This window comes from Babylonia areolata, chromosome 1 (genome assembly GCF_041734735.1).
Source record: "Babylonia areolata isolate BAREFJ2019XMU chromosome 1, ASM4173473v1, whole genome shotgun sequence".
NCBI lineage: Eukaryota > Metazoa > Mollusca > Gastropoda > Neogastropoda > Buccinidae > Babylonia > Babylonia areolata.
The window spans coordinates 64,277,460-64,292,152 of NC_134876.1; the positions used below are offsets into that span (position 1 = coordinate 64,277,460).

The 14,693-nt window shown below is 37.8% G+C and overlaps 1 protein-coding gene across 1 annotated transcript in view; it reads right to left on the reverse strand.

The window, feature by feature from the left end:
• Window positions 1-14,178, reverse strand: part of LOC143285556 (set1/Ash2 histone methyltransferase complex subunit ASH2-like) — a 69,031-nt gene extending 54,853 nt beyond the window's left edge. Inside the window, exons 1-10 of the mRNA XM_076592942.1 lie at window positions 14,136-14,178; window positions 8,806-8,867; window positions 7,512-7,578; window positions 6,115-6,204; window positions 5,117-5,205; window positions 4,093-4,184; window positions 3,371-3,466; window positions 2,671-2,742; window positions 2,075-2,153; window positions 197-269 (exon numbers count right to left, since the gene is read on the reverse strand). Of these exons, the coding sequence (XP_076449057.1) occupies window positions 197-269; window positions 2,075-2,153; window positions 2,671-2,742; window positions 3,371-3,466; window positions 4,093-4,184; window positions 5,117-5,205; window positions 6,115-6,204; window positions 7,512-7,578; window positions 8,806-8,867; window positions 14,136-14,176 (761 nt within the window). The 5' untranslated portion in view covers window positions 14,177-14,178. The remainder of the gene's footprint in view (window positions 1-196; window positions 270-2,074; window positions 2,154-2,670; window positions 2,743-3,370; window positions 3,467-4,092; window positions 4,185-5,116; window positions 5,206-6,114; window positions 6,205-7,511; window positions 7,579-8,805; window positions 8,868-14,135) is intronic.
• Window positions 14,179-14,693: the final 515 nt, after the last annotated feature.

A 14,693-nucleotide genomic window follows, 5' to 3' on the forward strand; every position in this document is an offset into this window, starting at 1 on the left:
GCATGCACACCAACATACACAACACTGAGAAATGTTTTTTTCTTGTTGTTTTTTAGGAAAGCAACACATCAGTTCATTAATTATCTCTACTGACCAAGTTTCTAAGTAATGTTAATCTAAAACAGAAGCAATGTGAACAACTTCAGGAACAATATTAGCTAACAAGTTAACAGACTTGCTTACCACTGTGACTTACTTCTTTTTTTTGTTGGTGACTACAGGCAAATTGTCAAATGCTCCCCTCCTTTTGGTGCGCCCTTTGCTCACACCTGAAACACACAAGCAAACTCAACGTAAAATCACATTCTGGTATCTGACAGTCACACCTAAAACACACATGCAACTCTGGTATCTAGGTGTGGTGTACACCTTCATTTACAGCTCAAATGTGGCAACAGAAAAACACTTAACAGCAAAGTAGTGCCCACATAGAAATCTACACATTTTGAAATCAATGCCACAGTGTGCTTCTGTCTCACCATGCACACAGGTACCAACTAAACATTACAGAGAAACAAACACTGTGTCAGCATGCTCAGACAGCACCGCAGTGGTGCCACACATCAGGAACCCAGGGTGATAGTCTGATACAGTTACATGGTCCCTGAAGAACTGCACCTTCAGGCTTCTACAGTTTGTCCTTTCAAATATGGACAAGCTCATTTTAAGTGACTGCAGACTCTGTCACACAGGAATTAAATCCTTCCCTCTGAATAGCTCCTCTTTCAGTTGCTTTTTTAAGCTTGGTGCAACAGGTAGGAAGCCTCACAGATCGATCTGATGCGACAGTTTGGAACATGTTGCCAGCATTTTGTTTCTCCAGTTGAAGAGGTTGTCCATGTAGTGAACACATTCTTTCTCAACTGGATAGGGGTATTTGTTTTAATACTTTCTCCTTTCCCACCGATTCCAGCTGTACTGGACAAGATCTTCAGAAAGCAAAGCAGAATGATTCCAACAGCTCCTTTCAATCACTCCTGAACTATGATCTGTTCAATCAGACACCCTCAAAACACAGGTATGGGAACCTGCAGTTCCTTTCACTTTGCACTCACTCACTCTGCTCGGTCTCTACAACACAAATACAGAATCATTCCTCAGGTCTTGGTGAGAATCCTTTCAGGCCAGAAGACTTTGAAACTAAGGATGTATGACAGTAAGTGGAAGCTCTTTGCAAAATGGTTCTTTATAAACACTACCACAACTCCACAAAACAGAATGCTGAATTTTGGAACAAATATGAGTACTGTTATAAGGTATGGAGTGGCAATTTGAAAAACATACACAGCTGGGTAATCCACAAGGCATGGATTATGCTTCATCCAGAAAAAACAAAACAAAGGCTAACAACCAGTTTCCCTGATTCTGCTCACTTGAAGTACAAGGCCTTTTTGACAATTCTATTTCTCACCCCTTGAATGCACTTTACTGAATACTTTCCCACTGGGACCCTGATGGCAGGAGGCTGTCTGGTGAAATCACTGCCAACATACTATGGATCTCGCAGTTACTGTCATTCCTATATTGTTCAAGCAATGGATTGGAAAGGTATATTCCTCACTACTACCCATCACCCCACCAAAAAACAAACAAACAACAAAAAAAAAAGTTTGGAGGCCTCACAAAAAAAAAAAACCCTGATAGTTCTTGCATAAATATTCAGAACAGTCAAAAAGAAAACACAATGTCAAAAGCAAACACTTCTGAAGAATTATGCCATTGATATTCATGCTGACATCACAGATAACCACTAAAGCTTTAAAATAAAAAGAGAACTATAGCAATGCAATATGCAAGGAATCTTCCCTTACTTTATGAGAACATATGAAGTCTGGTCAGTATTTCATACACTAACTGAAAAATACATGCACAGCAAAAATTAGCAAAGTAGAAAAAAAAATGTTTTAAGCAACATCAATATATATCAATCATTTTCATAGAGCTAAAGAATACATAGACCCCCTTATTTTTTTTTCCAACCATCACTGATTGCCTCCTGTCAAACAATGGAACATGCCAAAAGCCAACAGAAGGAAGATGAAACAACAGACAGAAGTAAAGTAAAAGTACTAACTTGTGCTTGCTTCAGCTGTGTTCTGAACCCCCGAAGGTCCAGCCTTGGCATCATAAACAGGGGCAATCTTTGTCAAATCCTGTTTGGAAGACAATAATTACTACTACTAATAATAATAAACAACGGAGCTTTCATTAAGAAATCATAAAATGATAAGCCATATTAAAAAACATTCTTCATGCACGCAAGCACACACACACTTGCACACACACACACACACACAAATACATATCCATACACCAGTGTGAATATGTATCCATACACCTGAGTGAATGAAGTTCACAAAAGTGAACAAATATCTGTTTCCTTTGTTTTTTTAACTACATAAGCATACATGTAAATGCATGAACACACGTTACATATATGCAACAAACCATGGAATACTTAGTTTTGTGACCACAAATGAATGGATTCCAATGCAAGACCAAGGGTGTAGCAATTGGTGGAGATACAACATGAACAGGAGTAAAAAGGAAGGAAAAAGGGAAGGGGGAGGGGGGCAGGGAGGTGTGGGGTGGGGGCTGTGGTGAGGGGGCAGAGAAAGAGAGAGAGAAAACAAAACACACAGCAAAATGACATTCTGATTAACAACATACCTGGTTGATAAGTGTGAAGTAAGCTTCATTTCCTTCATCTGCATTTACTACATATAGATCAGGTTCTTTCATCTGAAACAAATGTTAATCTTTATCAATAACAGCAAATATATATTGGGCAAAAAATCAAATTTTATGTCATATGCATGTGTATGTCCATATTAAACTTTGTGTCAAGTGCATGTGTATGTCTATATATGTGTGTGTGTTGCATAGCATTATTTCTAGCATTTTTAGAGAAATGGATAAGATGAAAGATATCTGAATTAAGCTTGCTTTTTGTATTGGAAACAAAGCTACTCCAGCAATACTGGAAAACATAACTTCTAATATTCATGAAAATCACCTCTTTTAAATGAAGACTATTCAAAGATGAATTGACTTTTAAATCCCGAAACTCTTTACATATCTACGTCAGTTTGTTTCATATCTACGACAGTTTGTTTGAAAATGGTCATTTTGCCCAGAATTTGCCCAAATCATAATTAGTTCATTAAAGTTTTGGATTCCAAATATTTCTCTACTGCTAAGAGTTCAGGTACAAGTCAAGAAAAAAATGTTTCCAGTTTACAAAAGGAAGACATAATCAAAACACAGCATTTTCACTTTCTACTTGAAGACAAGCTGGCAGGCAAAGTGACAGACAGATGGCCTGATAAACAGAGTCAGAGTTACATTCTTGAAAACAAACCAAACTCACCATGGTATTGAGTACTGTTTTGTGCCAAGTCTGCTTTGTCCTGCGTTGCATTGTGGTCATGTTGTCCCAGTTCTTCTCAATGAAAGGGATAATGTCCTAAGAGAAAAACAAAATCACAGAAATGACATGGGGGTAGGGGGGTGTTATTTCATGCATATTTCCCTATTTCAATGTATCCATGGATACACAAACAAGCCGATCCACGTTTCAACACATTTCCTGCTTCTCCCCTGAAGAAATAATCTAATGAATGCTTATGGACAGATGTAAGATTTTATTTTAGTTTACTTTTTCTGATTCTAGAAAAAATAAAATGAACAATTATTCTATTTAGAAACTGATCAAAATATCTATCAGGGAAGACTGAAAATCATGGCTGGCAAGATTTACTTCCCCTATTCTAATTCGTGATTATCTATCAATTTTCAGCAGGGGCAGACAACAATTAACAATCAAGAAACAGAATTTTACTGTAACCAACTTCATAAATGTATGTTCTTCAAAATAACTTCTCAGTCATAACAGTTTCTGGGCAAAGAAAAATCCAATGCTGAAGCCTGCACAGAACAATATATTCAGGTGACAAACACGAGGCCTTATATTTCCTTCAATGACGACTTTCTTCTTGCAAGCAGTCAACCATAATAACCATGCTAACTATTGGCCACAAAGTATGTTCTCAAATGTGATTTTTTTTTTTAAAGGGACAGAAAGGCACTTACCATATCTTTTGAAAACTCTGGCCTGTCCTCCCCTTCCTGCTGTGCAGTGAACGTCAGGTTGGCCATAGCTTGATGACAAACCTGACTGAAAGCTATCAAGACAGTACAATGTATGTAGGGCACGAAACAAGAACTGACAAGCAAAGCACAGTCTCATATCATTACTTCAGACACAAGCAAGCCCACACACACATGCTCACACATGTGAAAACTAATCAGCATGAAGTTGTTTTATGAGAATCTGTCAACAAACTAGTGTTAAGAAGAAAAAAAATCTGAAAAACATAAATGCAATACTGTGTCTGACTTATGTGCAGACCACCCTGACCATCCACTTTGAAGGCTGCCGAAAGTTCAACCTTTGTGGAAAGGAGACACAGTAATAATATTCATTAAAAAAAGTACTTTTCCCAATTCTTTTTTGTGGCTTGTACACCAAACATGTCAGACTATAGCAAACCACCAACAGTCATTGCATTTTGCCTGGTCCCTCCTTCATTATAGTGAAAAGACAAACAGAAGGAGCTGACTGACAGATGGTGATGAAATACTTTATAGATCACAAAAAATTTAATTCATTCTTTTTAAATGAGATGATTATTTTTTTCCAGTTCCCGACAACTGAAAGTCAGTTGCCATAATTACTGCCAATCTGTTGTCAAGACAGACAGTCAAAACTGGCAATGGCAACCAGCTTGTGAGGGTCAGCAACATCACATAAGCCTCAAGCTCAATACTATCTACTCTCCTTGTCCCTTCTCCATTCCAGCTCTACACTTATCATCTACAAGGACAACTGAAGCCATCTCAGTGTCACCCAAATCCAAGTCCCTACCTAGTACCAGAAATACCAATCACAAATGTTTTTGTTTTTTTTAAACACACCAAAAAAAACCCACTTTATCATATCAATATTTCTAATGTAATACACATATCAGCAACAACACCCTCTTTCAATCCCTTCACTGTTTGCACATCTGCCTACTGTTTCGTCTCAGTCAAATGACAAAAAGTCAAAACTCACTGGCTTGTTTTTTGGTGAAACTCTCTGCATCTGTTGTACTGCAGTTCTTGCAGTGAAACTGGTAGCATACCATGAAGGGCAGGCTTTTGCTGAAGTCAAACAAATGAAATAACAATAACAACATTTTCATAGACATTTTACAAGACAAAACCACCAACATTTTAAAAGATTATTCTAACAACTCAGCAACATAAAAACATAACATCACACACACACACAAACTGATCTATATATACAAGGTGACTCAGAAGAGCAAATACCAATGCATGATATTAGGTGAATGATGAACATTTTAATATCAGGCATCTACTCAAAACCAGATTTAGAAGAACTTTTCCCACAGATACAGAAACAATAGCAGCTCAAAAATAAATTTCTAAAATATGTCATTCATATGGTGTGTGTGTGTGTGTGTGTGTGTGTGTGTGTGTGTGTGTGTGTGTGTGTCTGTGTGCATGTGCATCAAGCAGGATGGGCAAAGGTTGGGTCAGGTGTAATTTGGTGGATTTTAGCATAGTAAGATGGAGGAGCAAGGGTGGTTTGTATATATTGTAAGGGGATATAAAAGTAGAGTGTGTTGTACATATGTGGTGTACATGCATGTATGTGTGCCATGCTGTATTGTATCGTGCAATGCTGAGCTGCACTGTAGCAAGTCATTTTGATGCTGTGGTGCCTCTGAGTGCAATTGATGTGCGTATGCATGCATGTATATGACTATCTCATTATGAGCATAGTTATTCTCTACCCCCATGGTAAGAATGAGATGGTGGGGAACAGTAAAACACTACACATATAAGAATTATCAACCACTTGAAGTTTTGAAAATGAGGATGAGAGGATTTTTTTTTTTTTTTTTTTTTTAAAATATATATGCACGTGAAGTGTACTGCTGCACACGCACACGTGTGTGCGTGCGCTTGCGCATGCCCATGTGTGTAAATAAGCCGCATACAAAGTGCATACAATATAGGTGGAGTGAAAAATAAAGACCTTACCCAACATTGGCAGAAGTGCAGCGTGCATGAAACCATCCTCCACAGGTCCCACACATCAGCTCCAGTGTCCCTAGTCTCCTAGGAGCACCACTGAACAAGCAATGTACAACTGCGTAAGTATTTTTATCATCTGGTTTTACATTTCACAGCACCACTCAGCAAGCAATGTACAAATGCATAAGTATTTTTATCATCTAGGTTCACATTTCCCAGCACCACTAAATAAGTAATGTACAACTGCAAGAGTATTATCATCTAGCTTTACATTTTCTAGCACCATAAAACAAGCAATGAACAACTGCATGAGTATTATCATCCAAGTTCACATTTCCTAGCACCAATATACAATCAATGTACAACTGCAGAAGCATCATAATATTAAATGCAAGAGTATTTTTACCATCAAGGTTCACATTTCTTCTGTATTACTCACCAGAGATGAGATTCTAAAATATTGAAATTTGTTGACAATGGTGCGGCCAGGTGGGGTGTGGGGGGAAGAGGGGGTTAGGCGCATACCGATTCTTCGATTTGAAGACAATTAAGAGTCTTGAAGTCTTGAATCTAAGGTGCACCAGCAACAAATCCCAGATCTAAATAATTTATACAATCTGCAGTCATGAAGTGTACTGCTGCAGTACTGGTTGACAAAGTTACCCTCTTCTCAACCTGTCAAAGCCGCTTTACTACATGGTCTATAAATGAAAATACAGACTAAAGTGCTGTACAGTTTGAGTGCATTTAATTCAGATTCAGATCCAGATCCAGATCTATGTACACAACATGAAGTATGGCATTAAGTATGGCACTGAGAGGTGTTTTCAAACAGGTTCTTGAAAGCATTTTCTTTCGAGCAAGAAACCAAACCGTTTAGGAATACAGATCGACACGCCAGACTGATCAACAGAAAATGAGCCTATCACACCTACATATAGTGATATACCCCTTGATTTTCTCACCGGAATTACGTGAAGCTCAGGATCGACCCCTGCAGACTAAAATTTCTTCCAAGTTTCCTACTTAGGTTATTGTTTTTCTTTTTCAAAGTTTTCTCTTAACATTTCATCACTGAATACTTTTGGTCTGCCCGAAGTTGCATATTTATGCTGGCACTGATGTAACCCATAACCCAGTAACGACCCTTCTCCAACTAGACAAGAAACTGAAATTGATGTGAAAGGAACAAATGAGAGATAGGTAACACACATGATTATGAACATATTCCAAAAAGAAGAAAATACTACTAAATGCTTTCATGATCTTATGACAACATTCCCAGTAAATCATCAAAATGTGTAGCTATAAACAATAAATTACTTGAAGTTATGCAAATCACACAAATGTTTGCTCATGTATTATGAAAATAATGACAAGAACAAACAACCAAAGGTTCTGACCAGTAGCATGTGGCAACTTCAGCAGCATCCTCTTCACCCTGTTCTTCAGGGGACTGCTCTGCTGCATCTGAAAAATAATCTTCTGCATTGCAGCTCAGTTTTTCTGTTCATAAAGGATAACTTCAACTTCAAATTTCCTTCAAAGTTCAATGCAGCAACTAATACACACATAAATATATTCATCGCTCATACAAGCTGATACCCTCAACTTATGTATGAGTCCGGTACATTAACTTATCTATCCTACTATAGTCAATTCTTACAAGCTGGTATCTTTGACTTCATGTCTGAGCCCGGAATGTTAACTAATCAGTAATGTACAGTCTATTCCTACATTGTCGCAAGCTGATATTTTCAGATTTACAACTGATTTCAATAAGTTCATTATTTTTCATCAGTTAAAAGAGGCTTGTAAATCTTTCAGCTTCACAATTTTGAATTTATTCAAGGTATTTTTTATTTGTTCTCATGAAAACTTATCTGCTTTTAAGCATCATAATACATTTTATACACCTTGAATTTTTAAAGTATAAATTGCATATCCTGTCTTCAGATATGATGTAAACAACTACAGGCTTCATCTGCATTCATTTGTTATTTCTAACCAGAACTGAAATTTTCCCTAAAAGAAACTGGTTAACCCAAAATCAGCTGTCCAATGAAGCATTCCACAAAACAAAATACGAAGCAAGATATCATTTATTGAAATATGGAAACTTCACTGGAACAACCCAGCATAATGTTTACTGCGAAAACAAGATATCATTTATTGAAATAAGGAAACTTCACTGGAACAACCCAGCATAATGTTTACTGTCTCATCCCAATGACTAGCATCCAGTCCACCACTAGTCAAGGCTTTGTGGAGGGGAAGAAAATTCTGTTGAGTATAGAGTTCTTCCTGTACTCTCAAGGCAGATGAGTAACACTAGGCCACTACTCCAGTGTTTTTTTTTCAAGCTGGAAGTGAAACACTCAAACAGGAATTACAATGCATTTTATCTTTTTCTTAAACAAGCAAGATGCTTTACTCCATGTGTCACACACAGAATGGACAGAGGGGCAAAACAAATACACTGATATTTTGGTGCATTTCATGTGACTGGGAAAATGAGCAAGGAAAAGATAAAATAAATTTATATTAAACCAGGAATAAGTACTGTAAATTTTCTAAAGACAAAGGAACATAATTAAAACAACTGCTTGCCCATCATATCAAATATACTGAGGTAACAATGTGTAACTAAGAAATACATACACTGTCATGATCTGCAAAACATTCTCTTAGTCTTACCAATATCCATTTTCTCAACCTCCATTGAACTGGTGCCTTCTCTCAAGTTCTTGTCACTTTCTCTGAAACAGACAATCTGAACAATGGGAAGGTCAATCATCATTCCATTTCCACACTATACATGATACAAAAAGGTGAAGCTGTTGAGACAATTAAAAAAAAGAAAAGAAAAAAAATCAACAAAAAATCAGGGCAACAGCCAAGTAGATAATACTTAGTTTAAAATTTAATATCTACTAAAAAAATTTTTTTTTTAAACTACCATAAAATGAGGTCTAAAAATTGCAAATGTTCATTTTCAAAACCAAAAGCTTGTTCAAGTTTAAGAAGACATATAAATGATAGTTCTGTTAATCAGCCCTGGAATTACTTTATACTCACATGACAATTTTAGACAATCATATATAGGATCCAATATAAAGAATATAGACCATACTGCATACAAATAGTACAAGTAAACATCTCTAGCTATAGCGCTTAGGAGAGAAGGGGGAGTGGGGGATGGGGGATGGGAGTGGGGGAGGGGAGTCTGGGGGGGGGGGGAGAGGGAGAGGGAGAGGGAGAGAGAGAGAGAGAGAGAGAGAATTTTACACACAAAAAATCTCAAGCTGAAATGAAATGGACAACGCAATTCTCTCTGTGGAATTTCCACAGTTGTGAATAAACAAAATTCAATACTCATTCCAGACCTTTACCATTTATTCTACAGATTTTTTGTCATACCACACTGAGTGAAAGCCAAACTGTTGCAAAAATGTTTCTGCTATGCCACCGATGAATCATCAGCGAATATGTCAATTGGTATAGCGTGTATATATATATATATATATATATTTTACCACTTTTTCTTTTCTTTTTTTTTTTAATCATCAAACTCTGATGAATGGCACTAGTCAGCTTTATCAAAAATCCAAGACTTTTCCAGACCTTGAAGGGCAAAACTTTTTTTTCCTTAAGACTAATCCAGCCCTGGAAATGATTATTTCATTTGTTCAAAGAATTTCACAGACCTCTAAGACATTATGAACATCCAAAGCCAGAAACACACACACACACACGCAAAATGAAAAACCTGGTCCTTGTGTCTTCACTTCCCAGTAACAAGCAGTGGACAAGTGTCAGAAATCTGTCCTGGAACTAATCTTTCCTTTAAAATAATTGACATGCACAAGGGCAAGGACTTTATATTGATCTCCTCTGAGTGCCTTGCAAGTCTTCTATTCCTTTCTTATTCTTCAATCCTTTAATGTCTTTTCATTTTGAGTGATAATGGACCTGTAATGTGAACGTGCGTTGATGTGTTTGTGTGCGTGTGTGTGTGTGTGTGCGTGTGTGTGATGTGAATGCTTGCCTGGGTGTATGCTTGAGTGTACATGAATACATCTGCATGTGTGTGCACATATTATTACAATATTTACCCCTAGGCTGCTATACGACGAGATAACTTGTCATGGCAAGCATGTATGCTTCGCTGCTACAATGATGAGATAACTCGTCATCGAAATATTCTGACTTTTCCCTGGTTTGCATTCACTTCGTTGACAAAACTAGTGGTAGTTTTATCCTGGGGAATCTTTCTAGATTCTATTCATAGCTAGAAACCCCATCTACGTCATGAAGCAGTCCTTTATTTGAACGTTTTGGTTGGGTCACTGTCCAAGTGTTTGCCTGACTTCTCTCCTTGCTCGCTCAACAAAATGTCGGACTGACGCCGTGCTCAAGACATGCGATCGTGACGAACTAAATCAACCAAGATTTCTTTCTTTAGCTGATGCTCAGAAAGAATTGAAGCGTAAATTTGAAGGAGAAGACAGTGATGAACATTTATAGGACAATTTGATAGAAAATAAAGGAAACAATCAAGAGAGTGGCCAAGATGCGACTATCAGTGAGTGATGCCGGCTGTACAGATGTTAGCAGATGACAGAACATGACGGCTGTACAGATGTTAGCAGATGACAGAACATGACGGAATTATTAGCAGGGCACAGTTTGAGTAATATTCTTGGCACTCAGCCAACGCAGTCTGATGAGAACTGGATCAAGTGACCATGTGAGAGGGGTGAAGAGGAGTGGGGGGGGGTGGGGGGGGGGGGGGGGGGGGAGACTGAGGGGACATGGCCTCACATCCATATTATCACTTAGAGAAGTCACAATGCATTGTGTATCTATCTCTTAAAAAAATATATGTATATTGTGGTTGTTCTAGTATAATTTTGTGTTTACAGATATCCATTTGTCCAGAAAATATGATATTTTTGTGCAAATTACCTGACTAATGTTTGTAATGAACAAGTTGAAAATGTGACAAAAACCAAAACACTGATTTCAAAACAACAGCATGTCACTAAAAATACATAAAATGGGAAAATAGCATGAGTTTTGTATTCTTTATTCATTTACCTTTCAGAAAATATATACTTTTATGGGTCTTTCTCCAATACCAAAGAGCACAGAGTTTTTGGAAAATTTATACCCTGGCAAATGAAATAGATTTCACTGAAATTTTATTTTCCTGGCAGCAAAAGGGTTAATAAGAAGAAAATATCAAAAAAAAGAAGAAAAAAAGAATAATCATAAAGAACAATTCAGTTAACATCCTGCAAACACTAAAAGCAAACACTAAAAAGTAACCTAAAAATATAACATCAACTGGTAAATCAATATAAAATGCTATTAACTGATTCAAAAGTATATTACTTGTCAACAAACAGTAAAAAGTGGTAACTCTCTCCATCTTCCATCTCCTGGCCTCATTATTTGTTAATTTCAAGTTGTTTCATCTCCTGGCCTCATTATTTGTTAATTTCAAGTATATTACTTGTACTTTTGTAGCCTATGTCACATCACTGGAACGCTCTAATCGGACAATGTAACAGGGATCCAGCAATCCACTGAGTGAGTCAGTGTGTGTGTGTGTGTGTGTGTGTGTGTGTGTGTGTGTGTGTGTTTGTGAGTGAGTGTGAGTGTGTGTGTGTGAGTGATCTGATCTGGTCTGGTCTGATCTGGTAGTGTACGTAGTAGATGCCACTTCTGGCGATAAAGACGCGCCGGAACTAGTGAGTGTGAGTGAGTGAGTGAGTGAGTGTGAGTGAGTGAGTGAGTGTGTGTGTGTGTGTGTGTGTGTGTGTGTGTGTGTGTGTGTGTGTGTGTGTGTGTGTGTGTGTTTCTTTAATTCCTCATATGGGTATTGTGTCAAGGCACTAGAAAACGACTGATTCATTCTCAGCCTTCCTGTAAGTAAAATGTTCCCCCTACAGTAAAAAAAATATTACATCACAGCCGGTACAGCCATCTTCTTCTTCTATTAATGCTCAGCAGTCATAACTTTGACCATTACTAGCCATAGTTTCAGTTTCAGTAGCTCAAGGAGGCGTCACTACGTTCAGACAAATCCATATACGCTACACCACATCTGCCAAGCAGATGCCTGATCAGCAGCGTAACCCAACGCGCTTAGTCAGGCCTTGAAAAAAAAAAAAGTAAATAAATAATAGATAAATACATAAAAAAGAACTACTACTACTAATAATAATATGTATAATGCGCAAAAACTTGATGAAGTCAACTATAAGCGTACAAATTTAACAACAACAAAAAATAAATAACAAAATAAATAAATAAATAAAAAATAACAAAATAAATAAATAAATAAATAATAATAATAATACTTTTTAAAAAAACCACAATAATAATAAATTAAATAAATAAATAAGACAACAATGATGATAAATAAACAAATAAATGTAAAACATGCAGACACATATTCACACATACACACACATATGCAGAAATGCACCAAGCATGCAGTTTCACAGATATGAAAGCACTGTCAAATACACATAAACGTACATGAGCCCCAACACACACACACATTACCCTGCACCCCCTCTACCCCCCTCCTCCACACACTCACACACACACACACACACACACACAGAGGCACACTTACTTGTACAAGCACACACACATACGCCCGTATCCCCCACCCCCAACCCAACACACATATATACAAATATATACATGCACACCCACACGTTCCAATATTCCGCTGCTCCCAGTGTAGGTATGCATACACACACATACCTCATCCTCTACCCCCCCCCCACCCCCTCCCCCCCCCCCCCCCACACACACACCCCTCTCCTCTTTACTGTTTTCTTCTATGAGTAGCTTCACTTCCGCATCAGTTTTGCTCTCTGGCCATTCCTGACAATGTCTTCCTAGAGTGGGTAAAATGGCTGTGTTGAATATATGATTGAGGTTTTCGGGGGTTTCTCCCATTCTTTTGTTTCTTTCAGGTCTTATAGTCGGCATACTAGCTGGATTGTGTCTTCTGCTTCAGTGCTTGCCCTATCTATGATCTTCCTCATCCTAGATGGCTGCTTTTTGGTTCTTTGACTGCATCATGCAGTGGGTTTTGATGGTTTTCTAATGCTTTGAAGTAGGTCTTAACCTGTTCTAACTTGTTTCTGGCCTGCACTGAAGGAAGGTCAAGCAAGTATCGCATGGTTTCTGTGGGCATGTCTTTTGTTGTTCCAAGGATCAGCCTCATAGCTTCATTTTGAAATCTTTCTAATTTTAGGAGGTTGCTTTGAGATGATGTTGTTAGCCCAAGTCCGTAGTAGGTCACACTGAAGACGAGTGCTTGGTATAGCAGGAAGAGGTGGCGTTGTTCAATACCTTTGGTTGCCATTGCTTTTAAGACTGAAATGCCCTTTATGTATTTGCGAACAGTATTTTCTGAAGGTCTGCATCCTGTCGAACTGTATTCCTGGGGATACTAGCCATAAATGCATCCAAACATTCTGAGCCGATTTTTTCCTCCAGGAGACTCAGAGGACTGATCTGCTGCAATGATCTTTACATTTAATTTGAGAACTAGGCTATTTTTTTTCCTCTTTTTTAAATTTTTTTTTATTGGTTTGACTCTTGTAGGTTGTACAAACCGAAGCTAGCAGAGGCACAGCACTTACAAATGTCACCGGTATTGCAAGCATTCCCCTCAAGACGGAATGCCAGTGTTCACAACAAGGCGTGGACGTTCACACCGCCAGGCACACAGAAGAGTGGAGGGGAAGAAATGAACGTGCAAAATGAAAAACCCATGTATAAACCGGCATGTGTAAAGAAAAGTTAGAATTCTCTGGAAACTAAAACTGCATAACAAATAACACTACATTTTTCAACATCTTCCACACTCACAAAAAAACCCAAATAAGTAGCTGATAGCTTCATCTGATTTTTTCCTGTTTTGTTGTCTAAGCCTTATGCATGCTACACATGATTTCATAGAAGAATACAGGTCAAAACAAAAAGGTAAACAATACCGTGTCTTCGCACTCGGTTTGTCTGCCGCGGTCTCAGCCATGATCTTTGTTGTGACTATCGACACGGTTAACTTTTTTCGTTGAATTTATCACTTCTGTATGCACAATCATGCAACTGCAGACCACTCAATGCTAAATTCTTTCATATCTATTTTGTATATAAAAAAAGAGAAAAAAGAAGAGTGTGTACGTGTGTGTAACGTGAATGAATCTGTACGTATCTTTTCTACGCACATATGTGTCCAAATCACCTTGTAGTGCATACATTATAGACAATTAATACCAAACAGAAGAACACACACACACACACACACACACACACACACACACACACACACACACACACACACACACACACACACACACACACACCATCATCATCATCATCATTCAGTTGACGGCCACAATCGTCATGTCGATTACTCTGCCGCGACTATAGATGGTTGCGTGGAGATGGAGATGCTGTTGTATAGAAAAGATAAAGAACTTGACAGATGAGGAAAAAACAAACAAACAAACAAAAAAACAAAAAACAAAAACAAAAAAAACAACAACAAA